Consider the following 27007-nt stretch of genomic DNA (forward strand, 5'->3'; position numbering starts at 1 on the left):
AGGTGAGACCCGAACAGCACATGTTGATATCTGTGTTTAAATTAAACTCATTTAAGGTTTGAAAGTTTAAGCCAGAGGATGAAAGCTCGTGCACACAGTGAGAATATTTGTTTGTGTCAAATATGCAATGCTGTTTTACATTGTATTACTTTATTAAATTTCTGTACCTAAAAACTAAAGTTTGACCTACCTAAAAAAAATGATTTGTATCTTTACTCTGTTGTATTTATTTGTGCTGTTGCTTAAAGTTAGATAGATTATTCTTATTTTCTTTATTTTTATTTGACAGTATAGTTTTTGCCTAAACATAGCACATACCAAACTGTACCGAAACCGTGACTCTAAAACCGTGATACAGACCGAACCGTAAATTGAACCATTCCACCCCTAATATATATATATATATATATATATATATATATATATATATATATATATATATATATATATATATATATATATATATATATATATATATATATATGATTAATCCCTATAGTTAGTGTATACATTTTTCTAAACTCCAACTTCTGTCTCTTCGATTCTGGTTAAAATTAAGTTATTATTTATTTATTTTTAATTTAGATTAATCCCTTTAGTTAGTTTGTGAATATTTGGTAACACTTTAAGGTGTCCTTGTTACACAAGTTACATGTACTTACTATTATAACAACAATAAATTATGCATAATTACATGCAATTAACCCTAAACCAATCCCTAATCCTAACCCTAACCATATAGTAAATACATGTAGTTATTTAATGTTACTCAGTATCTAAATGTATAATTACACTGTAACAAGGACACCTTAAAAGTAAGTACAACTGTATATTTTATTTATTAAAACAGTGTGTAAACATGGCATATATCATTAGCTGTATATCTCACCCAGCCCTAATCTGAGATATTCTCCCTATTGACCTTTGACCGTGTTTGTGATTGGAGGCACTGAGCCGTCCAGTGGTCGGAGTTCCCCAGGGGCCAGCAGCCCTCCTCTCCTTCTGACTCCCAAACATTTTCACCTGCCAGGTACTGTTGGAGTCTTCCAGCGGCCCACTGTGTGTCAATCCCAGCATGCCCCTCCAAGCACATGTTCACCATTCATAGCACTTTCTGTATCTCTCTGTCTTAAAGCAGTTCACACAGAAATTAAAAGTCTGCACGACCAAACTCACTAACAGAAAATGTCAAGATCTTTCTTTGCTAAATGCATATCCAAACTGTAAGTGTAGCAGTTGTCAGTTTTTCAGATATGATTGTTTATTGGTGCATTTTGTATGTTTTATCGATTTTGTTTCTCCTTTTAAAACCCAGTATCTCTTACATGAAGAACTAAGATTAACTAATTTGACTTTTCCTTTCTTTTAGATCAAGGAGTAAACATCTACAGAAAACCCCCTATCTACAAACAGCATGGTACAGTCATTTAGAATCTTTGAATTCAATGCTTTATCTTTCACAATAAAGAGATGATTAGAATTTTGACACATGCCTGTTGATTTGTAATGTACAAGCAGTGTTTCCCAACTGTTTTTGTCTTTTGTACCCCCACAGCTCAGTATTAAGTCACCAACCCCAAAACTTATAACTCGAGTTATACTGAATATCATTTAGCATTATCATTAATGTTATTTAAATGCTCATTACGTTGTAACTAGGTTGCTTCCTCTGTCTTCAGTGAGACTCCTGGGTCCAGGCACTATGTTAAGACCCTATGTTAAGTCTTAATTTTCAGATTCACATTAGACCAGTCTACCCTTTTATGTAACTGAATTTGAAAATGAAAATGATGACTATAAAATTATTAAAGCTAGAACATTTGTCCAAATTTAATTCATTTGCACCCTTTGTATGGTGAAACCGAAATGCCATAGAGGTTCAAGAATGAAATATCACAAAACAGCAAATGCATTGCCAATGGTACAAATTTGAATGAGAAGCTACTTTTCTACTTTTTTTAACAATGCAAAATCAAACATTTAAAGCACACCATGAGGTGCATACACCCTTGGTTGGGAACCGCTGTTTTTAAAGGAATAGTTCACTTAGAAATAATTTTTTTTTGCTGAAAATCCTCAGGCCATCCAAGATGTAGATAAGTTTGTTTCCTCATCCTCTGCAGTGAATGGGTGCCATCAGAATGTGAGTCCAGACAGTTGTTAAAAACATCACAATGACCCTGAAGTAATTCAAACCACCACACCAGTCCATCAATTAATGTTTTATGAAGCAAATAACTGTGTTTGTATGAAACAAATTCATTATTAAGATGTTTTAACTTTAAACGTTTACTTCTGGACAAAATACAAGTACATAAGACATAACACTTCCTCCAGTGTTCATCCCAGTGTTGTCCTCTCACATCAAAATCCACCAGCATATTTGTTTAGAACTGTTTTTGCTTGTAAAAGGTGCTTGATCTGTGGATATTTTTCTCCTGAAACAGCCGAAAAATCTTTTTTACTGGAGAAAGCAATATTATGGCTAGAGGACTCGTATATTAGCTGGGAGCACCTGTTTCAAAGTTAAAAATATCTAAAAAAAAATGAAATATTTCTTGCAAAAAAAAACAAAAAAAAAAACCTTTTCAAATCACAAGATGTTAATGGATGGACTGGAGTGGTTTGGATTGCCTGTGGATTATTATGATGTTTTAATAAGCTGTTTAGACTCTCATTTTGACGGCACCCATTCACTGCAGAGGATCCACTGTTGAACAAGTCATGTAATGCTACATTTCTTCAAATCTGTACTGATGAAGAAACAAACCAATCGGCATCTGGAATTTTCAACAAATGTTTTTTTTTTTTTTTTTTTTTTTGCAAACTATTACTTTAAGTATTGCATTGTGGAGATTGCATCTGATTGAGTTCTTGCCTGTATGTACTTATTACTTTTTATTGGTTGTGTTTAAAATGTTATATAGATTGATCATTGCAAGCATTAAAGCACTCTAGTTGCTCTGTTTACTGGTAAAGTCAGTTAACACAGTTTTATTTAGCATCTGCATGACTTTTAAAACAACATAATATTCAGGCAAGACTGAAAATGTATACTGTCCAGAGACTGCATGTTTTCTTTAATTCTGCTTGGCTCACAACAGCAGGTCAATAAAAAGACAGATCTTTACAGTTCATTGGTAACCTAGATAACAGCCAAGGTTGTTACAGCAGCCTGAAGATTTTTATTGAGAGAAAATCAATGTCAAGGAAATTCCGAATATTTCACGTCATTACTGTGTATGGTTTGTATGTCATTGTATCATATTTCTGTGTTTTGTTTGTTTGTTTTTATTTGGAAACTGTGAGTCCCTCCACCTCATTAATATCTGCTTGTGTGCCATTTAAAACCACCTCAATGTAAACATGTAAGTATTGTTTGAAGTCTTCTCAGCTGAGCTCATTTCACTATAAATATTAATCAAGCGATCAGTTAATCATCATTAAAGCATCTTCTCCTGATGAGTGCCTGATGAGCTTTCATTCATTTTCATAGATAACAAAACTTGCAAAAAATTGCAAGATTTTCTAACGTTAGATATGCATAGTATCTGCTAATGTATTTATTGACCCCTTATTTGCAAAACTGGTAACATCATATTGGCTATAAAAAATAAAAAAAAAGATTACATTGATTTTAAAATTTGAAATTACCCCCTAGTATTATTGTTTGTCAACAAGCATTAAAAAAGGGCTAAATTTTTAATTTGTTAACATTTAAAGGGGTCATTATCATACAATTTAGTATTATTATTTATTTTTTACCCCAGGGGTCCATTCATAATGTTAGTATCTATGTCAAAGTTGAAAGTTTTCTGCTGCCTCTCTGACCCTTAGAATCAAATTGGTGTTTTTTCTTCTTACATTTTTGTTGCTGTTTTAATTTATTGTACGCTTTATTGTAATGCCCTCTTTGCATGTGAAAAGATACAATGCTTTTGCTCTGGCTTATGAGCTGCAGGTTTGCTGTTGAGTTCATATTGTTCAACTCCATCCCTAAATAATCCCCACTGAATCTGCGGCTTAATCTGTTCAAATAAGCATAAAATGATGGGATCTTCTGAAAAATAAATAATAATCAAATTCAGAGCTGTAGGTGCTACACACCAGGGTATAGTTAACTTAAAACAAAATTTAATTAAATAAACGTTACCTCAAATGAAATTGTGTCTGTCTGTATGTGTGTATGTGTGTGTGTGTGTGTGTGTGTGTGTGTGTGTGTGTGTGTGTGTGTGTGTGTGTGAGTGTGTTAGCTGTTTACAAAGCAACATTTTTCCTTTAGTTTTACCTGAAATAAAATGTTAAGAAAAATATTTAGACATATAAAAAACAAACATTAAAAAAACATATATATGAAAGATCTAATTCAAAATATGAATTATTTAAAAAATTACTGCTACACACAGCCAGGAACAGCACAATGTTTGGCAGAATGTGCCCTCATCCATACTATTGAAAATAATGTAAATATTAGTCAATAATCAATCTGATGTCAGTAAATTTAGAACAAGAGGATTTTATTTCAGCTTCGTTTCAGTTGTCTTTTTTCATTATGAAGGCCATTTTTCTTCTGACTGTTTCTGTGTGATTTCATAGTACATTAAACTCTTTTACCTCAAAGAGAAATTGGATTATTCATGATAATTAAATGTTGCTATATTTATCCATAGATTAATTCAGCAGGTCGGATCTCACTGTCTGCATATTAACACTTGCAATGTGTTCTAACGCCAGTGATGGTTTGTCAGATTGCTGCATGGTTTATTTTGGCTGAGTGATGAGCTATGGCTTATGATATAGCTATGCATGTTTACCTTGCAAGCAGACAGCCAGTAGCCTCCATTAGTAATACTGCATTTTGTAAATAATGAATGTGGGTTATCAGAGGCCATAAACCCATGAGCGAATGCCACATATGGCTTGCAGCAGGCTTTTTCTGCTATCTGTTGGTTAGCTGTTTGTCTAGCCACACTGATGGTCCACAGCCTCCCCCGGTTTATTGATCTAGATTCAGCTGCCTTTGCAGCCCAAAGCAAGTCTGCTGATGACATCATCAAATCGGCCAAATTCCCCTCAGCGTACACCCCTGGTCCAGACTACCCAGCAAAGATCGAGACAGACTGCTGGTCCTTCCCGATCTTCCATGCTGCCCTAGGTACTGTGGTCACCCATGATGCATATGTTCCCACAGTCTCGTTGCTTCTGCCTTTTTCAAGTTTACCCAGAATCAACAATTTCCCATCATTTACTCACCCACATGTTTTCAGGATCTGTATCATTACTACACAAATGAGGTGTTTCACCAAAAAAAAAAAAAAAAAAAAGTTAATTAACATTTTTCAGTGAACTCTAACCTTGATCTGAGGATTAAAAGCAGATGTATTAACAGATTTTTATAGAAAAAATTAAATGCTAGTGTTACTGCTTCTGCTCTGCTCTGCTCTGAAAAACTAAATGGTCTAGAAACATTTTCACTCAGAAATTGCTTGTGATTTGTACAATTTGTGCCACAAAGATTTTTTTGTAGTAAATCTGTACGTTTTTATACAGTGCTCGTGATTTAGGTGTTAATAGTTTAATATGAATGATGCTGTTCTTTCCATTAAACACACACACAGCATCTTTCTTATGCTAAATCGGCATAAAAATTTAATAAAAACAAAAAAAGGATGAAATCGCCCAGCTAACAGGGAATCTTCTCAGAACATTCTGTCAAGATTCTCTCAAAGTTATGACCAAACATTCTTCCAGTAATGCAAATAGAACATTTGTTCAAAGTGACCTGGTCTTTAATAATGTTCTCAAAACATTAGCACAAAAACATAATTTATACATCACTCATGAAACATTTTATTTGGGCGTTCATCGAACATTTTTTAATGTTACTACTTGTTTTAGAATATTCAGAGAACATTTAAAACTAACATTCCCATAATAACATTTTCAAAACTGTTTAAAAAAAAAAAACCTTTCAACAACTGGGTTCAGATACCATTCAGAAATATAGTTTTCATAACTAAATGAGAACATATTTTTTTAGCTGGGTGAATACAGAGATTGACTTCAAACATTTGTGTTTCTTTCTGTCTTTCTGTCCATGTGTTACTGTGTAATCATTTTTCTTGTGATTATTTCATTTCTATTCTGTAAACTGTAGCTCTGTAAGTATCAGGAGGTAGAAAAACATTGACTGGCTTTCTACTCAGTCTTTTGCATTAGCTGTCCATCTTTTATTCATACGTTTGTGTGTGTGTGAATGTGTCCCATACATATGTTTGTGTTGCTGTTGCTGTCCTGCTCAGGAACAGACGGGAGGAGAAGGTCAAGAGAGGAGGATGAGGAGGAGCTCCAGAAACGCAGACAGATTCAGGAGGAACATCTCAACAAGGTCTGGAGATGTCTGTTGATGCAACCTGCTCAACGATGCAATTCAAAGTCTAAAATGATTCTTGTTTCTGATTCCAGATCCAATCTGGTTTGGGGAAAATGATTCTTAAGGAGGAGATGGAGAAAGAGATGATCCAAGAGCGTCATCCACGGAGCCTGTCAGCACAGCGCTACGAACATGGAAGCAGTAATGGCCCTCAGTACAATACATTGCATATCAGACATTCATGTTCTAGGTCTTGACTTTCTTCAGTCAGAAACAGGGTTGTGAGCCATTCAGAATATAATTGAGAATTTACAATTCCAGCTGAATTCCTGAATTTCAATTGAGGTAGAAAATAGGATGCACAATTTCAATCTGGATTTAAAGGGGTAGTTCGAATGCATGCTAAATTGAAACATTTGTTGTTATTTACTAACCCTCATGTCGTTCCAAACCTGCATGAATTTTGTTCTTCTACTGACATCCATAAGATGGCCATAAAAATACAGTGAAAAGTCAGTGGGACTCGAAACAGTTCTATGAATACATTTTATTTAACATTTGCATAAAAGTTTGTCTAAATTGTTTGATTACAAACTTCTTCAAGATAACTTCTGTTGTACTATATCACACAGAAGAAAGGAATGCATTAGGGGAGTTAAATAATTGCAGAAGTTTAATTTTCAGGGGGACTATCCAGAATTAATTGAATTAAATACATATTAAATATGTATATTATATTGTAATTAATTTAATTTAAAATCAATTTTAAAAGTACATTAAAAATGTATAATGAATTTTTTTTTACAATTACACATATATGTGCACTCTCAGAAAAAAAGGTACAAAAGCTGTCACTGGTGCTGAACCTTTTCAAAGGCACAGCTTTGTACCTAAACAGTCCATATTGGTACCTTAAAGAAAAATAGTAGTACCTAAAGTGTATATATTAGTACCTAAAAGGTACAAATTTTACCTTTTGTAAATGTACTGCCCCAGTGACAGCTTTTGTACCTTTTTTTCTGAGAGTGTGAATTACTGAACCCATTTCTTTCATAGTAAATGTGTACTATGTTATAAAACTTGCAGATAGAAATTCACCCTCTAAAACAGGCTCACTGCCTGGATATGGGCGTATTGGACTGCATCGGGTAAGATGCCTTTATTATTGTCGCCCAGTATTTAATATTACTTATTAGTATAATATTATCTAATAATGATAAAAGATACGTCATTGAACCCATTTTGTCTGTTGTATATTTTGCTCCAGCCTCAGTCGACTGATTTCACTCAGTATAACAGTTATGGAGATGTATGTGGTGGGATGAGAGGTTAGTTTATCTGTTTTAAATTTTATTTAACTTTAATTAAATACATTCATTTGTAATGCGAGCAACAGTGATCACATGTAGGCATGTGTATTGTGGGAGTACTATAATGCATATAGATGATAAAGCATCATATAGTACATTGAATACAGTATAATTTAATGTATGAATATAAAAATAAAAATCTTTTTTATTTTCTTTTTAACAGATTTTCAGGTATGTAGATATGATTACCTGTTTAAATTACTCAATGTGTATTTCCATCTATCCTTATTGCACCCTTAATATGTAATATTCTTTAAACATACATCTTCATATTCATTCATTGTACATCAGATTGAAAGATATAGTTGACATCTCTTTAAAGTACTGGCTTCATGTTCTCTTGCTATTAATGATTTGTTTCTAGCCCATGCATGATGGCCACCGTACAGCCTCCAGAATGGACAGAGGAGTGTCTATGCCTAACATGTTGGAACCAAAAGTAAGTGTAACATATAGACTAGCATAACATTATCTAATGTTGAATATGAGTTCAATTATTAGGCTGTTGAGCATTCAGCGATTTAATTGGATGTAATGCAACTATGCTGCCTGATTTATTAGACCCTACATTTCAGACATTAAAAAGAGTTTGTGGAGAGTTTGAATGTTTTGTACTGATTGATGCATGTTGTTTGAAGGTATATCCATATGAAATGCTTGTGGTAACCAGCCGCAGTCGCTCCAAACTGCCCAGAGATGTGGACAGAACCAGACTAGAGGTAATTTCTCACAGTATTTGTGCCACAAAACATTGTATTATGATGTAACCAAAATGCCCACTAAGAAAAATATTTAGGCCTAAAGATTTAAATTGCATACTAAATTTCCACCCATTTGGATTGCACAGTTTTAACACAGTATTAACAAACTAATAAACATAGTACATAAATAAATCGATAGGAAAGGACTTTCTGGAATAGTACTAAACCAAATAATCAAACAAGGATTCAAGATTTAGCCAGATTTTAAATATGTTCACTTTAAATTAAATGTAAACACATCTATGCTGATTATAAGAAATTTGAATAATTGCATTTTGAAAATATCTAAATAAAATCAAATAAAATAGCCTAAACTATGCCGTGATTTCTTTTTAGTGCAGAAATCTTACCCGTTTAATTTATGAATTTCATATGGAAACCAGTTTCCATCACAGAATTAAAAATATAATAATACGAATAAAATGAAAAAGTGAATTTAAATAAAAGTGAAAAAATCACACTACTGAAAAGCCAGCTGCAGAGTATGACAAGCAACCGTGACACCGGCGATTGATGCTTGCTTTTCTTTTTCATTAGGCTTTGCCATTCTTGTTTTACCCTTAATGAATTTGTATAAGTTAATAATCATAACAAGACTTTCTGGAGTGATTTTTCCCTTTTCTTCTTTTTCTTCTGAATTTCTAGCGCCATCTGGCTCCGGAGATGTTCTTTGAAATCTTTGGCATGGCAATTCAGGAATTCGACAGGTTACCTCTGTGGAAACGGAATGAACTGAAGAAGAAAGCCAGACTCTTCTAACCAGGATCTACAACATCTGCACACACTCACATGATGTATCATCCAGCTGTTTACTCCCCTTCTGTTATTTCTTGCATATGATGTCAATTTAAAAAGAACAGAGGGTCTAAACATCTCAGCTGTATCATCAAAATTCTCAAATCTCTCTCTCTCTCTCTCTCTCTCTCTTTCTCTATATATATATTTTGTCTCTGTCGCTTTAATTTCCTCTCTTCCAGAAATAAGTCTTTCTCTCTTTGTTCTTTGTTCTTCTTGGATATCTTTGCAAATCATGTTCATGCAGGTCGGATTATCCAAACCTTTGTAAATTTGCAGTTATAATCCTCTTAATTCTGTTCCAGTAAAGACTCCTCCGTTTGCGTCACTTTTGGTTCAGGGAGGGATTGTAGATGCTACGCTGTGTCTTTGTACCTGTTCATGTAATGCATACAAAAAGACTCCATACTAGCATATATCCATGTATTCACCCTTTAGCTACTCTACCAGACTCCAGTTAACATCTGTTAATTAAAGGTCAGGTGTTTCATTTCTGTGCCAATAGCAGCACTAAACAGAATTTAAAAATGATTGACCGCTGTTGAACACATGTCCATCAGTCAAACCCACATCATTGGTTACTGGCTTCTCAAACTGTTCATTTTTCCATTTGGTGCCACGAATTGTTCAGAGGTGACACACTTCACCTTTATGCTTTCTGATACTGATTAAACTGTTGAATTGATGCTGATGTCCCTATATATTGTATATTTAATAATATAATGCAGAGGTAAAGTAATAATGAACTGCATTTGATTTTTTTTAAGAGTAAATACTTACACTGCCAATTTATTGTATTTCAATTGTATTTCTGAGTAAAGGGCAATATCTCAACGTGCAACTCTCAGTAAAAACCAAAGGCATTACAAGAGAACAGGCTCTGTGAGAGCTGTAGTCTACAGCTGTTTTTTGTTTCAGCCTCATCAAATCAGATGTATTATTGGGTCGTATTTCTTTAGAGAGAACTGGATACAGTGAATTATTAGCTGGACCAAATCAATTAATTCAGATGAAAACGTTATCATTAAACACCATGATACCTACATTGACAGGTTTGAATAAAATTTGGGGAAACAGATTGCATTTATTTCCTCCTCTTCTCTCTTTTTCTTCTCTTAAACATTCATGTTATTAGGTGTAATTGACTGGAGTGGCTGTCAATAATGAATTTCCAGTTTCCATTATTTCTATCTTTTAATCATTTTACTGAGACTGCATGCATGGAGAAATAAAAAAAATCCATGAAGATATTCCCATATATTTTAAATTTGTCATTTAAAAGTGGTTTTCATATTTACTTCTCCATGGCTGGAAACCATACTATTTACATCCCGTCTTTTATCATTCAGCGATATTGTACGTTTTTATAACATGTAGGGCAGGCTATAGTAGTTTTTATGGACTATTCTATACAATGCATTTTAATATATTGGATAAAATATTACACAAATTTTAACATTCATTTTAAAATATCGAGATTATGTCAGTTATTTTTCAAAACTAAATCAGGTTTAAAATGTTTTTGGTTTGAGCAGATGTCAATTTGGGCTGACCTCAATAATAATGACATCATTCAACAGGAAGTGACATTATTTTGGAGGGAATTATTCCACAAAACAAACATAAGTAAGCATTAAGCGATGTGTTTTTATTCAGCTCTAATGTTTTGTTTTACTTTTTAGTCTCACTCTAACATTTCATCTCATCTAATAAAATTTCAAGAGGGTTAAAAATATCAAAATTAACCTCAAGTTGTAAACAAACTTTTACTCCCTCACAGAGCAATGACTGTTTATTTCCATTGAATCAGGCTTGATGATATTTCCTTGCTAAGTTATGTCTGAATGTCTGCTTTGCCCTTTTAAAGATTCTTTAAATTACAACAGAAATACTCCTATTTCAATTTTATTTTTGCATTTCAAAACGTCCTGCATAGGAATGATTTTAATACTGCATTTCTCCACTAGAGGGCCACAGTGTCGCATTGTGTGTATTTGCTGGCGTCCAAACGAACATAAAGCTCCATCTGTCTTCCAGGGTGTTTGAAAATAAGAGTCCTCCAGATAGAATGATTAACTCTTTGTCTGAGATCACTGCAGCTTCCTATGACCTTTTGGTTTCAATCTTTTGACCTTGATTTAAAGAAAACAATTTCAGTAATGATGCGCATGAGTGGGGATGGTAAATCACAACTCATAAAACTACAATAAAAGGTCAACAGAGACACTCAGGCAAATGAGTAATTAGCTATAAATCTCTATTAATTAAATTGTGACATTCAAATGATGTATTTCTTAACCGTCCGATTTAACTTCAGTCATAATCATAAGAAAACCCCATCAACATGGAGCTGTATTTGATCTTCTGATGTTTCAGCAAACAGTCCAACCTCTCACGGATATTTATCTTGGATTATAAAGTGCAATATCACCAGTGACGTGCTAAAAGACGTTTAGCAGACAAAGAAATATGGTTATTGAAACTTAACAGCTTTCCAGAGCTCGAACATACATTTGTTTTCTGTCGATGTGGGGACTTTCCATTGACTTCAGTTGTTTTCATGATGAGCTAGTTATGTATTCTATTCACTAGCCCTCAGAGAAACCTTTTTACGTGTTCTTTGATTCTGTATCACATTTTTAGCATGCATATTTAAGCTGATTTCAGGTTACTTACTTTTGTGGACACTTGGTTTCCATAATAGCCAAATCTAATGCAGAGACACTGTCTTGACGATGACATAAGAGTACATGTAGTGTGTGTGTGTGTGTGTGTGTGTGTGTGGTGCCAGACAGTGATCAGTTCTGTGACTCCTGTTTGTCTTTGTAGGGGCTATTAACAGTCCTGTCTTTAATTAAACTCATGTGGACCAGCAGGGCATCCGTCCATCTATTCATACATCTATCTATCATTCGTTCGTTCTGTCTATCCATCATCCTGTCTATCGTCCTATCTATCTATTGTTCTTTCATTTTTGTTTTCTGTCATTTTTTTGTTGGTTGCAGACATCCCTGTGTTGTTTCAGCTGATTTATTGTCTTGCTTCTGGCCACAACATCATTAGATTTTCATCACTGCATTGTTCATTTCAGAAGAAACTAAGAAATCAACAACCGGTTTACGTAACATTACAAATCCACATGATTCACAGAGACAAAAAGAGCCATGCTAGTGAAATGTCATTGCGTCATATGAACTTTTCAATGTCAGTGAGGCAGAAAGAGTTTCCTCCCGTCCGAGTTAAAACTCACAGAGCGTAAGCCACTTCCCAAACTCCTCTATTCACTGTCATATTCATAACTACAATATGTGACAGTTGACTCTATGAGCAGATGAGGAACCCTGTCGTCTCCCTGAATGGCTCTTAATCTCCCATATGATTTCTGGTATGTGTTTTTAACATATTCTGCTTTGACTGTTGATGACTGTATGTCATGTTCCTGCTTGCTGATTTGTTTGCAGGGCTGAGATAAGAGTCCAGACATGTGGATGTAAGAGTCATATACAGGGCCTGTTTACTATTCAAAATCAAGTGTGCGATATCTATGTGACTAGAGGCACAAAATGGAATTGTAATCTATTTCTTTTTTCGATAATAACAAACCTATAGCCTAGTTTGGAGTGATGCTTCTTGTTGAGTTTATTCTTTAACTTGTTTGGTGCTACTAGTGGTGCAAAAATGGCCCACTTTGCTTTTAAATATGAGTGTAAACAGTCCCTCAAACCGCTTTCAGAGCTGATTTTCTCCAGATTCCCTAACACATGGTTCTGGTTTGTCTGATGGGTTGTTTTCTCTCTGAGTGGGGTGAAGATCTGCCGTGTTTGTCCTTTGCGCCTCAGTGTGGGGCCGTCTGATAAAACTGCATAGGTATGTGGTCGTGTGTTTAAGGAGCAGATGATAATGTGGCACTGCAGGAGAGATCCTTCTGACTGTGGTTAAAACTAAAAGTCTAGTTATGTCTTTGAATTGTAATTGTGTGGAAAGATTTGCAGTTGAAAACAACTACGTACAAAAGATTTGGATCAGCAAAAACGTTATGTTATTTTTCTGTCTTGGCTTGATTCTGCTTCCAATTAAAAAGAATATTAATATCTTGCAACTATAACGTTGTATACTAATCTATATTGTAGTCATGCAGCTAAGCAATTAATTTATGTATTGTGTTTTAATATTTAGTTTCACACTTTCTGATAACTATTTGTATTTGCACTAAATTTTGAAGTCAGTTTTTATTTAGCAAGGATGCATTAAATTGACTAAAGATGTCAATAAAGACATTGATGATGTTACAAAAGCTTTCTGTTTAAAATAAATGCTTTTGAAGTAATGGCTATTGGATATTCGGCTGTGCAATCACAAGACTAAATTACATTTAAAAAAAATATTCAAATTGAAAAGTTATGTTGTGTTTTTTTTATCAGCTTTTGTGAGCATAAGAGACTTCTTCAACATTAAAATGGTACTTTGTCAACTTTTTTTTTTTTTACATTTCACTTTCTTTCCCAGTAATAACGCAGTTTTGAAACAGGCTTCCATAGTAATATATTGTGCAATCCACGTTGGCAATAATATTTAAAAATCTATAATCTATAATCTATAAAATAATGGAGGTAAATTATGTTCACTGCATAATTGCAGGATTTATTTGGTTTTGCATCTGTTGAAAGATGGAATCAACACTTAATTAACCAGTGTAACACAAATAAAAATAAATAATAAAAGGCATACTATGTAATTATAACTAGAACCTTGTTAAGTGTCTTTACGAGCAACCTTTGGCTAAAGTGCTCAATATTGAGTGCTATTGATTATTCGGAATGCAAGAGATGGCCACATGCAAACAGCTGCTAACCCAAATGAAGCTCCAGCACAGAAACACATTCACACCAGCAGTCACTTTATCACTTCCATAAAGTAGGACTGACTGTGAAGCTCATCTCCAAACAGGAAATTGTTGTTCAAATGAATAAGAAGCAGATTTAGCTCAGCTGCTATTGATTCTTGAATTGATTTTATCTGATGTCTGCAATTGGACTTTTATTACTACTTTAAATTATGGCATCTTTAATTAGTAAGACTGGACCAGGGGTCATGGGTAAAATAAGAGGCTTACGATATGACATGAGAGAAGGTTTCCCTAGTAACCCAAATATTATTAAGCCTCTATATCCCATGACTAAGACAGCTGACAGTGATAAATTTCCTTAGGTCAGAGTCACGTCTCTGGTCTAGATCTCAAGACTACTTGAGCTCAACTATCCTTGCACCTTATCATCTTGGGATTGATAGTTTCCTGCTAAATAGACCAGCACTAACCAGCAGTTTTCCTCCTCACATTCAAATTAGTTTGTTTGTTAACATATTTCATTGGTAGAAAACGTTAGCCGCCTGTTAGCACCTGGTAAATAGCTTTCGTAAGAGGTGTTCGTGTAATCTAATGAGTGTTTTTGCTTGTGTCTACAACACTGACCTCATGCTGCCATTTAAACTGATCTCATTAATGCTGGTGTGTGTGTGTGTGTGTGTATGTGTGTTAGCTAAATGTTCCTTACATGTTGGGCTGCAAGATATCTCACCTCAGGTTGTTGCTGTCTCAGAGCATATTTTCAAATGCATAGATTAAATTTAGCCTGTGCATTGTGCATAGTCTGATATAAAGAGTGTTGGGGGTAATGCATTACAAGTAACGCGAGTTACGTAATCAGATTACTTTTTAACTAGTAAAGTAACGCATTACTTTTTGATTTACAAGAAAATATCTGAGTTACTTTTTCAAAAAAGTAACGCCAGTTACTTTGTATTCCCATTTTTTGACTGACAAGCCTCCTGTTCCCAAATTGGGAGAAATCGGAAGTATGGAGGCGTTGTGTGCGCTGTGTGAACATGATGTTACTGTAGTTCTAGACTAAATGTGAATGTGCATTAATTCATCCCACTCACAAAAAAACAAAAAACAAAACAGATTTAGTATTCATCAAAATTAATCAAAACAGTGAAATGCAAACTCAGAATATGACACAAACCTGCTATAACTAAATATATTAAATAACACAAATGTATCTATTCCCATTTTATTAACAGTGTCTTTGCTGCTGACCTTTAATGATCCAGTTCAACCATACTAAATAATTAAAAAATGACTTTAGATAAACTAACAATTGTGCTTCATTGTTTTTTTTTATTGCTGAAGAGTGTTGAACCTTCTTCTCCTGTGTTCTACTGTACAGACGTGAATTTACTTTTCCTTCAGCCTGAGGTTTATTCATTACACTTTTTGGTGTGAAAGGGCTTTTACATTTGCTATTAATAGAACTTCTTATATTAAAAACAATCAAGCCCTGCTCATATTTAAAAAGTAACGTGAAAGTAACACATTACTTTCCATAAAAAGTAACTAAGTAACGTATTTAGTTACTTTTTTAGGGAGTAACGCAATATTGTAAGGCATTACTTTTAAAAGTACCTTTCCCCAACACTGGATATAAATAAACTGTAAGTGACCAAATCCACTAAAACTGCTACTACCCGAGTTACAGATGACTGACTATGAGAGCTTGGTGAAATAATTACAATGCTAAATTATTGTAAATTATTATTTTTTTTTGTGCAAAAGTAAAGTGAGTATAAACTGGTATATATTATTATACATGTGTTTATTTTATGCCATGTCAGACATATCCAGCTATCAGTGGGCAAAACAGTTTACATGTAAGAGAGAAGATATACATGCAGTAATGTAAAAAAAAAAATATTTAAATGTGTCCTAAATTTTCACCATGACTTAAAATTACGACTTTGGTCCTAATTCTAGGCATTCTATACTTTTAGGCTGGACTGTACTAGCCTTAAGCACTCTGTAAATGTGTCCCTCTAAAGCTTCCATTGTGGGTTGCCGTGGAGAATGTGTCTTATGGTGCAGGAAGTGAGGGGATTTGTCCTCTGACTGTTTGGACAGGGGTTCCCGCTGTGGGGACAAGCTGTGATTTCAAACACCTTTTGAAAAAAAGCTTCAGTGCACTTACAAAGCCTAGGGTTGAAGCGCAGAACCATGCTTAGATTCACTGTAACATGTAAATGCATGGCCTAAAATGTGAGATAAAAATAAGTTCTTTGTTTAGTAGAAATGTATAAATTCCAGATGTCTCTGTGAACGACTTTACAACCTAATGTGAACTACTGCGTGTTATATAAGAACAAAGCTGTTCATATTTATTAACAAAATTGTTTTCGTTATGAGGATGTCTCCCTTTTTCCAAGGTGTCTGAAATATTTGTATTTCTTTTGAAAAACTGAAAGAAAGAGTGAGATTTCAGCATATAGTCCCAGGTTTGTGTTTGATACCACAGTCAGTGGATGGGTTTGCAATAGCATAGGGTGAACTGAGGTTATCTGTCCATCTCTTTCTGGCCAGTTTATACACTCACCATAATGACTTTCACAGAAAGAACTTTCTCCCCCATTTAAAAATGCTGTCAATATTTTGACTGTATACCTGCTTATAATTGTAATGCAAGAATGTGCCAGATCAGCATGAAAAGTGAATGAGAAATTAATGCATGGGCATATCAGTTTGAAGGGGCTGTGTTAATATAGCAATTCAAATGTGATTTATAAGTAGTAGTAGTGTATTTGGAAATATGTCCTAGGGTTGATTTTTATTTAAGCAAACAAATGTTGTTGTTTTTTTTTTTTTTTATGCCATTTGTATTTCGTAATCTGAAAATCCATCATAAAAATATTTTAAAATGATAATCTAAGCATTACTGTAATTGTTATAAATTACATAAATTACACAAATATATTTAAATTAATAAAAATATTATGGAATTGTTGATAGGCATTAGTAGTCGTAGTAGTAGGAGTATTTATTTTGGTTTTTATTTAAACATTTTCATTTTTCATGCCTTGTGTTTCAAATATCTTCTGAGTAGATTTTATTGATGTTTAAAAATTTGATGATCTAAATTATAAAAGTAATTTTGTCAAATTACATGAAGTATAAAACATTAAAAATATATACTGTATATTATTTAATGTATGAATTATATTATAATATATACATATTAAATTCTAGCTTTGATTTTAGCAAGTAATGTTTATTACAAAAATTGTAATCTTTAAAAAAAATAAAAATAATAATAAATAAATAAAAAAGGTTGTTTCACCCCAAGCACACACACACAGACAAATTGAGACATGTTGGAAAATAGATTTGTTCTTGACTGTTTATGAAAAAACAAAACAAAACAAAACAAAATATAGTTGTTAATATTGTACAAAACCATAGTTAGAGTGTGAAAAGTGTTGGGAGGGCCACAAGTACCTGTAGTTGGAGAAACCCCTCAGTTCTTCTTGTCTTTACAAACCACATCAGAGCCACTTCAGACAATCAGGACACTTATTTTTCATGTCACAGGACACAGGAAACTTCACTTTATAAAGAGGTTTTATGTTGTACATACTCATAGACACAAATTTGCACTGATTGATTCATTAAACAGCAAAGGTTTGCCTTATCCATCAAATAATTTTGTTATTCATCCATCAGTGCTTGAGTGCCTGTATCCACATGTGTGTGTGATGAGCTGTGACCCTACAATGAAAACACATGTTGAGAAAGACTGCAGGAAGTTGATTAATGAGAGCTCGTGACCCTGTGACCTGAACTGCTGCTACACCCTGCAGGTACCTAGTCTGAGGTCAGCACAGGATTTTACAGCCAGACCCCACCCTATGAGCTCAGTGGTCTTTACCGCAGGGCAGGTGTAGGGAGAATGGTCCTGAGACTCCCTGGATGTGCTGACTGCGACGGTGTAGGTGTAGGTTTGATTTTGGCACTGGTGGGGACATAACCGCAGACAACAGACTTTTAACTGTTAGATCAAAATTATTGCTAGGGTCAATTTAGTAGTGACTGGATATTGGTAGGGATATGTCCCAGTCTAAGAGTCCCAACTAAATTATATGCCTTGAAAGTCATAAGAAGTGATGGCCGACTTTGGAAACCATAGTTTCCTGCTAACTAAATTTCAAACTGTTAAAAAAACAGCAAAACTGTTTCCAACTTTGATAATCAATCATCATATTAGAATGATTTCTAAAGGATACACACAACAATAGTTGTGAGAAGTAAAGAACTAACCAAACAATACAATGCTAATGTAAAAAAAAACAACGTAACACCATAAATCACATAAAAGCTACCCTAAAAAAGTAAGTTTTAAGGGGCGATTTAAAATTCTGTTCTGCATTCCTAATCTCAGAGTGCAGGGAATTCCACAATTTAAGAGCCAAAGGAGAGAAAGCTTGATCACCCATAGTTGTTAGGTGAGTTGTTTGAACAGTTAAAAGACCAACTTCAGAAGAGCATAGAACATATGTAGGGGGTTAAAAGCTTACACAAATATTGAGGAGCCAAATTATTCAAGGCCTTGTAAGTGAGCATGAGAATTTTAAAATCAATACAAAAACTAACAGGAAGACAGTGCAATTATTTTCCCAGAAAGGTGTGATCTGCTCACTGGTCCTAGTCAGAATTCTATCAGCTGAATTTTGTACCACCGGTAATTTACTTAGGGTAGCTTTTAAAACTCCAGTCAGCAAAGCATTATAATAATCAATACGCAAAAAACAAATGTTGTTTAACTTTTCAGCCACATAAAAAGTCAACATGGGATGTAATTTGTCAATGTTACTGAGATGAAAAAAAGATGCTTTGACTTTATTAAGAACATGCGGATCAAATGTTAAGTTGGCGTCAAATATCACCCCCAGATTTTTAAGTTTAGTTTGAAACTGTAAAGTAAAGCAGATCCATCCACACTTAAGGTAACAGACTCTGCTTTGTGCTACTGGTGAGGTGACCCAATAAGCATTCAGTCTTGTCACTGTTTAGATTTAGACATAAAACATTGAGAAAGAAAAGACAGGCATATTGACACCAGGTTTTAAATGGAATGTAGATCTGAGTGTCATCGGCATAAAAGTGAAAGTTAAGACCAAGTGTTCTTAAAAGTAGGCCAAGTGGAAAAATGTAAGTACTAAAAAGTAAAGGACACAAATTGATCACTGGGGAACACCAGAGTGCATCACACCGACCTCAGACCTGCAACCACCCTCACAACAAACTGCAATGGTTTAACTGATCCAGACAGTTCCGAAAGCGCTGGTGCTCTATTGATTTGTTATTTGCTAGTGAATCGCTTGAACTTGAATGATCAAAGTCACGAATTTGAATCAATTGGAGATGATCCAGCATAAATTACTCACTCAATTGAATTGGTTTGTCTGTTCCTCCACTTTCCCCATCTTTATTACCATGTTTACACAACACTGTCAGTAGTACTGGTACAGCTTGCTAGTTTTATGACATTAAATGAAATAAGTGAAAAAAATATGATTTTGCAAATAAAATATCCATATTTCCATTCCAAACAAAACACACAATCTATGAACATATTCATGTGAGGTAACTCTCTTTATGGTCACTTTTGATCCATTGAATGTGTCCTTGTTGAATTAATGTATTAATAAAAATCTTACTGAAATGTTTATATTAATATATTTTTTACTAAAGATGACCATTCACCAGACTGACCAAGGTCTGTAAAGCAGACCTATTACTGACCCAATGTGCCCTTCGCCCTCAGGATGTGCAAGGGTTTTGACCTCTGTCTGGTTTATATTACTCTCTGGGGCAGTTTACTCTACAAATGAGTCACCTGCTGTCTGGGCCGTAGTCTGAGTGACCACTAAAGACTGATGGAGGGTTTCAGGTGAGAACAGGAAATGTTGTAATACTGTGGAAATTGCTACTCTTATCAACATTTTACATGTTAACATTGGTGATAAAATATAACTTATAAAATATAACTTAATTCACACCATATTTCTGATATTATCGATCAATCTTATCAGATTAATTTTGATCGTTCACTTTTATTTTATATCCGTGAGTTCAGTACACCTGCAAAGCGTTAGCACTCGCTAGCTTGTCATTAGCGTATTCATTCGAACCTATCGCTGTTTTCTTTTCTCCTCTCCTCCAGTTTTTCACAAGTTCATCAAACAACCACAGTAAAAATATTTAATCAAGCACGGTGAGTAATGGCTTCTCCTGCTATTGTTATTTGCACCTCTTGCCACATGTACAGTTTATCTATCTCTGTCGCAGATGAGGGATTCACATGTGATAAATGCAGGGAAATAGTTAGGCTGACAGAGAAGATTTCAGAATTAGAGACACGCATCCAAACTTTAATTGAGGACAGTAAGAATTTTAGGGCTCTAGATACGGCTTTGGATGCGTTTAGCTCAGGGATTCCTGTACATTGTTCGGTTCCGGCAACAGAGCCCCTGCAGCAGGGCAACTGGGTGACAGTGAGGCAGCGTAGTCGTGGGTCAAAACACTGCTCTTCTGTTCCGATCAAAACATTAAACAGGTTCTCCCCACTCAGTGATGCACCCACTGAGAAACCTGATGAAAGTGCTCTAGTTATTGGTGATTCTATTGTACGGAACGTGAATATAGAAACACCAGCCACCATATTCAAATGTTTACCGGGAGCCAGAGCGCCTGACATCTTGGCTAATTTAAAAGTGCTGGTTAATGCTAAACGTAATTACAGTAAGATTGTTATTCATGCCAGCGCTAATGATGTTCGACTTCGCCAGTCGGAGATCACTAAAAATAACATTAAAGAGGTTTGTGAACTTGCAAGCACGATGTCAGACACTGTAATATGCTCTGGTCCCCTCCCTGCTTACCGTGGTGACGAGATGCATAGCAGATTGTCATCACTAAATGGCTGGATGTCTAAGTGGTGCCCACAGAATAACATAGGTTTCATAGACAATTGGACGAGCTTTTGGGGCAGACCTGACCTGTTGGAAAGAGATGGTCTTCATCCCTCCTGGGGTGGCGCCACTCTTCTCTCTAGAAATATGGCAAATAGTCTTGGTGTTTATACTTGACTAACTGGGGCCCAGGTCAGGAAGCAGACAGACTGGCTAAACCGACCATCTGCTAGCTGCCTCCCGTCACAGAGGTCAGCTAATTCTCAGCACATAGAGACTTTTTCACCTAGATATCACACTATAGAGACTCTGTCTGTTCCCCGAACTAGAAAATACAAAAAAACGTCCAAACCAAGTTAAGATTAACAATTTAATTGAGGTTCAACAAATAAAAAACAGATGCAATATGTATAAACAAATGATAAAGCTTGGCTTATTGAATATCAGATCCCTTTCTACAAAAACACTTTTTGTAAATAATATGATCACTGATCATAATATAGATATGCTCTGTTTGACAGAAACCTGGCTAAAACCTGATGATTACATTATTTAAATGAGTCCACCCCCCAAGATTACTGTTATAAACATGAGCCGCGTCTAAAAGGCAAAGGGGGAGGTGTTGCTTCAATTTATAACAACGTTTTCAGGATTTCTCAGAGGGCAGGCTTCAAGTATAACTCGTTTGAAGTAATGGTGCTTCATATAACATTATCCAGAGAAACAAATGTTAATGATAAATCCCCTGTTATGTTTGTACTGGCTACTGTATACAGGCCACCAGGGCACCATACAGACTTTATTAAAGAGTTTGGTGATTTTACATCCGAGTTAAGTTCTGGCTGCAGATAAAGTTTTAATAGTTGGTGATTTTAACATCCATGTTGATAATGAAAAAGATGCATTGGGATAAGCATTTATAGACATTCTGAACTCTATTGGGGTTAGACAACACGTTTCAGGACCTACTCATTGTCGAAATCATACTCTAGATTTAATACTGTCACATGGAATTGATGTTGATAGTGTTGAAATTATGCAGTCAAGTGATGATATCTCAGATCATTATTTAGCTGGAGGAAAACAAAACTAGAGGTATTTCATATTGCTTGGCGGGAATGTAACCTATCCTACAGAAAAGCATTAAAAACTGCTAGATCTGATTACTTTTCTTCTCTTTTAGAATAAAACAAACATAACCCCAGGTATTTATTCAATACAGTGGCTAAATTAACGAAAAATAAAGCCTCAACAAGAGTTGACATTTCCCAACACCACAGCAGTAATGACTTTATGAACTACTTTACTTCTAAAATCCATACTATTAGAGATAAAATTGCAACCATTCAGCCGTCAGCTACAGTATTGCATCAAACAGTGCACTATAGACGCCCTGAGGAACAGTTCCACTCGTTCTCTACCATAGGAGAGGAAGAATTGTATAAACTTGTTAAATCATCTAAACCAACAACATGTATGTTAGACCCTATACCATCTAAGCTCCTAAAAGAGGTGCTTCCAGAAGTCATAGATCCTCTTCTGACAATTATTAATTCCTCATTGTCATTAGGATATGTCCCCAAAACCTTCAAACTGGCTGTTATTAAGCCTCTCATCAAAAAACCACAACTTGACCCAAAAGAACTAGTTAATTATAGACCGATCTCGAATCTCCCTTTTCTGTACAAGGTACTAGAAAAGGTGGTATCCTCACAATTAAATTCCTTCTTAGAGAAAAATGGTATATGTGAGGATTTCCAGTCAGGATTTAGACCGTATCATAGTACTGAGACTGCTCTCCTTAGAGTTACAAATGATCTGCTCTTATCATCTGATTGTGGGTGTATCTCTCTATTAGTTTTATTGGATCTTAGTGCTGCGTTTGACACAATTGACCACAACATTCTTTTGCATAGACTTGAACACTTTGTTGGCATTAATGGAAGTGCATTAGCATGGTTTAAATCGTACTTATATGACCGCCATCAGTTCGTAGCAGTGAATGAAGATGTATCATATCGATCACAAGTGCAGTATGGAGTACCTCAAGGCTCAGTACTAGGGCCGCTACTCTTCACGCTTTATATGTTACCCTTGGGAGATATCATCAGGAAACATGATGTTAGCTTTCACTGTTATGCTGATGATACTCAACTCTATATTTCTTCAAGGCCCGGTGAAACACACCAATTTGAAAAACTACTGGAATGCATAGTCGATATAAAAAACTGGATGACGAGTAATTTCTTACTGCTAAATTCTGAAAAAACAGAGGTGTTAATTATAGGACCTACAAACTCTGCTTGTAATAACCTAGAACATTGTCTAAGACTTGATGGTTGCTCTGTCAATTCTTCGTCATCAGTTAGGAACCTAGGTGTGCTATTTGATCGCAATATTTCCTTAGAAAGCCACGTTTCTAGTATTTGTAAAACTGCATTTTTCCATCTCAAAAATATATCTAAATTATGGCCTATGCTCTCAATGTCAAATGCAGAAATGTTAATCCATGCATTTATGACCTCAAGGTTAGATTATTGTAATGCTTTATTGGGTGGTTGTTCTGCACGCTTAGTAAACAAACTACAGCTAGTCCAAAATACAGCAGCAAGAGTTCTTACTAGAACCAGGAAGTATGACCATATTAGCCCGGTCCTGTCAACACTGCACTGGCTCCCTATCAAACATTGTATAGATTTTAAAATATTGCTTATTACTTATAAAGCCCTGAATGGTTTAGCACCTCAGTATTTGAATGAGCTCCTTTTACATTATAATCCTCTACGTCCGCTACGTTCTCAAAACTCAGGCAATTTGATAATACCTAGAAAATCAAAATCAACTGCGGGCGATAGATCCTTTTCCTATTTGGCGCCTAAACTCTGGAATAACCTACCTAACATTGTTCGGGAGGCAGATACACTCTTGCAGTTTAAATCTAGATTAAAGACCCATCTCTTTAACCTGGCTTACACATAAAATACTAATATGCTTTTAATATCCAAATCCGTTAAAGGATTTTAAGGCTGCATTAATTAGGTAAACCGGAACCGGAAACACTTCCCATAACACCCTATGTACTTGCTACATCATTAGAAGAATGGCATCTACGCTAATATTTGTCTGTTTCTCTCTTATTCAGAGGTCACCGTAGCCATCAGATCCAATCTGTATCCAGATCAGAGGGTCACTGCACTCACCCAGATCCAGTACGTATCCAGACCAGATGGTGGATCAGCATCTAGAAAGGACCTCTACATCCCTGAAAGACAGCGGAGACCAGGACAACTAGAGCCCCAAATACAGATCCCCTGTAAAGACCTTGTCTCAGAGGACCACCAGGACAAGACCACAGGAAACAGACGATTCTCCTGCACAATCTGACTTTGCTGCAGCCTGGAATTGAACTACTGGTTTCGTCTGGTCAGAGGAGAACTGGCCCCCAAACTGAGCCTGGTTTCTCCCAAGGTTTTTTTCTCCATTCTGTCACCGATGGTGTTTTGGTTCCTTGCTGCTGTCGCCTCTGGCTTGCTTAGTTGGGGTCACTTCATCTACAGCGATATCGTTGACTTGATTGCAAATAAATGCACAGACATTATTTAACTGAACAGAGATGACATCACTGAATTCAATGATGAACTGCCTTTAACTATCATTTTGCATTATTGACACACTGTTTTCCTAATGAATGTTGTTCAGTTGCTTTGACGCAATGTTTTTTTTAAAGCGCTATATAAATAAAGGTGACTTGACTTGACTTAACAATAGTGTTCATATATATATATATATATATATATGTGTGTGTGTGTGTGTGTGTGTGTGTGTGTGTGTGTGTGTGTGTGTGTGTGTGTGTGTGTGTGTGTGTGTGTGTGTGTGTGTGTGAATATTGAATCTCACTGACATATAAGCAGAACAATGTGGTTCATATACCTCCCCTGCAGCAGATGAGATCAATGTTGGGTGAATTTCCATTTGTTGGATAAAGAGTTCAATGAAATTGTAGATGAACATCAACATATTTTTTGAATCACTGATTTATTGTTAATGCCATTGATCCTGGCCATTGATGTCTGTTTTAGATTACACTCCTGTGGTAGCAGACTGGTACCAGAGTTTCGAGGAGGACGCTGGCCTGATGCCAGCTAGGTGCATGCTGGGAGTCCATGCAGGGGAGACACTCCGACGCCACCCTGCTGAGAGCCGATAGGATTACTGTTTACATTAAGCTCCATGGGAAACGGCTTTCATTGAGGGTGTGTGAGCTACAGTGTTAAGTCACACACACACACACACACACACACATTATAATCCTAGAGCCATTAACCGCTGCATGTGATGATGGATAGACTCCGTCTAATGAAGCATAATTGACTCCAGATGTGTGACTCAGCCGGTATGTTTACTAATGGTTCACTCACAAACAACAATAAAAATCCTTGTGTTTTCAGAGCAGATTGTGGATATCCTGGCATTGATAGCATCTCAGTTTAAAATGAATCAGGTGCAATACTCAAATAACCTTAATATATACAGAATATAAAAATTAGCTATGTATTAGCCAAATAACAAAATTATGAATTTGTTTCTAACTGGAGTTGTACAGATTAATTGTAGAATATTGTGATGTTTTTATCAGCTGTTTGGACTCTCATTCTGACGGTACCCATTCACTGCAGAGGATCCATTGGTGAGCAAGTGATGTAATGCTAAATGTCTCCAAATCTGTTCTGATGAAGAAATAAACTTTTAGATGGCCTATGTTAATTGTAAGCAAATTTTCATTTCTGGGCTGACCTATAAATTTAGGCATGCAGTTCATCTCACACTGTTTTTGCTAGACATGATTGACACCTCAAATTGTAGCTTGTGTTAGATGGTTAACTTTAAAAGTGATCAAACTTACAATTTTTGTATTAAAGACAATAAAATATGCACCACCTAGCTACCACCCTTACTAACCACCTAGAAACAACCTTTCAACATGTTAACAACCACTGCACCCTAACATTGTGCCAGCGGGTTTTGCAAAGGCAAGCACCATCTTATTCAGATCATATAAAAATCTAGTAATTATCGTAATACCTCAAAAGTATCTTCAGAACAACAGAGTTTTGTGAGACAATCCTTCTGAGCTGGAATAATGTGTTGCAGGAGATGCTGTACTTAATGCTAATGAAGGCGTTTTGTTTTGAGTGGATGAGTGGAGATTTGGAGATGTTTTTAATTTCCCACCCATGCAGCTCTGTCTAAAGTCTTTCACGTGTATCACTGACAGCAGAGAACAAAGACGTCTTATCTGCTGCAAAGAGAGTGTGGACTGTCTTTCTTTAACTCTCTCTGTCTCTCTTTTTCTCGCCATTCTCATTTTGCAACTGCTGCAGCGTGTTGGGCTTTTAGCATCCATCAATCAGCTGTCGCATGCCTCATGTCAACACTCCGCTAATGGCAATGTCTTATGAGATTTTATGGCCAGAACAAAGAATCCAGAAAATGTTATCTCCTCAGGAATTTATGGGACATAATGAAAAAGTCAAATAAAAACTTAGCAATCTGTGTTCAAACACGCAATTTAGTGCAAAATAACAAGCAAAAAAAAAAGATGAACAGATACAGGTGGATGAAAACACATGCAATATACTCGTTAAGGTTGCTGGTCTCTGACCTGCATTTGCTGATTATTGTATTTGAGTGTTTAAAGGGTTTTTTTTTTGCCACAATTTACATTCTATCATTACTAACTCACCCTCATGTTGTTCAAATCAGTATGTTGCTCTAATGACAGAAATTTCATTTTGGGGTATTGACTATTATTATGTTCCTTTGTATGTCCTTTAAGGAAGTTTAACTTTAATGCTTCAGTCTAAAGTATTTATTTTTGGTATTTTAGCCACTGATTTGCTGACATCATCATC

General features: G+C 35.4%; 1 protein-coding gene and 1 long non-coding RNA gene across 15 annotated transcripts in view; both read left to right on the top strand.

Annotated features, from left to right (window-relative positions):
• The window catches only part of LOC132156764 (actin-binding LIM protein 1-like), a 49910-nt gene extending 39533 nt beyond the window's left edge, over window positions 1-10377 (top strand). For 8 of the 14 annotated variants that reach the window (XM_059565779.1, XM_059565774.1, XM_059565776.1 and 5 more), the window contains 7 exons: window positions 947-1030; window positions 1370-1417; window positions 5009-5155; window positions 6303-6388; window positions 6466-6574; window positions 7460-7521; window positions 7641-8108. In XM_059565779.1, the coding sequence (XP_059421762.1) occupies window positions 947-1030; window positions 1370-1417; window positions 5009-5155; window positions 6303-6388; window positions 6466-6574; window positions 7460-7521; window positions 7641-7706 (602 nt within the window). In that variant the 3' untranslated portion in view covers window positions 7707-8108. Of the gene's footprint in view, window positions 1-946; window positions 1031-1369; window positions 1418-5008; window positions 5156-6302; window positions 6389-6465; window positions 6575-7459; window positions 7522-7640; window positions 8183-8381; window positions 8463-9149 lie in introns of those variants that run through there. The other 6 variants (XM_059565782.1, XM_059565770.1, XM_059565775.1 and 3 more) reach the window with 6 other exon arrangements.
• A 9570-nt stretch (window positions 10378-19947) lies between these two features.
• Window positions 19948-25393, top strand: LOC132156481 (uncharacterized). Its single transcript, XR_009437434.1, has 2 exons — window positions 19948-20074; window positions 25175-25393. It is a non-coding gene; the product is annotated as an uncharacterized LOC132156481 (long non-coding RNA).
• The last annotated feature ends 1614 nt before the right edge of the window (window positions 25394-27007 follow it).

This window comes from Carassius carassius, chromosome 14, assembly GCF_963082965.1.
Source record: "Carassius carassius chromosome 14, fCarCar2.1, whole genome shotgun sequence".
Lineage (NCBI taxonomy): Eukaryota > Metazoa > Chordata > Actinopteri > Cypriniformes > Cyprinidae > Carassius > Carassius carassius.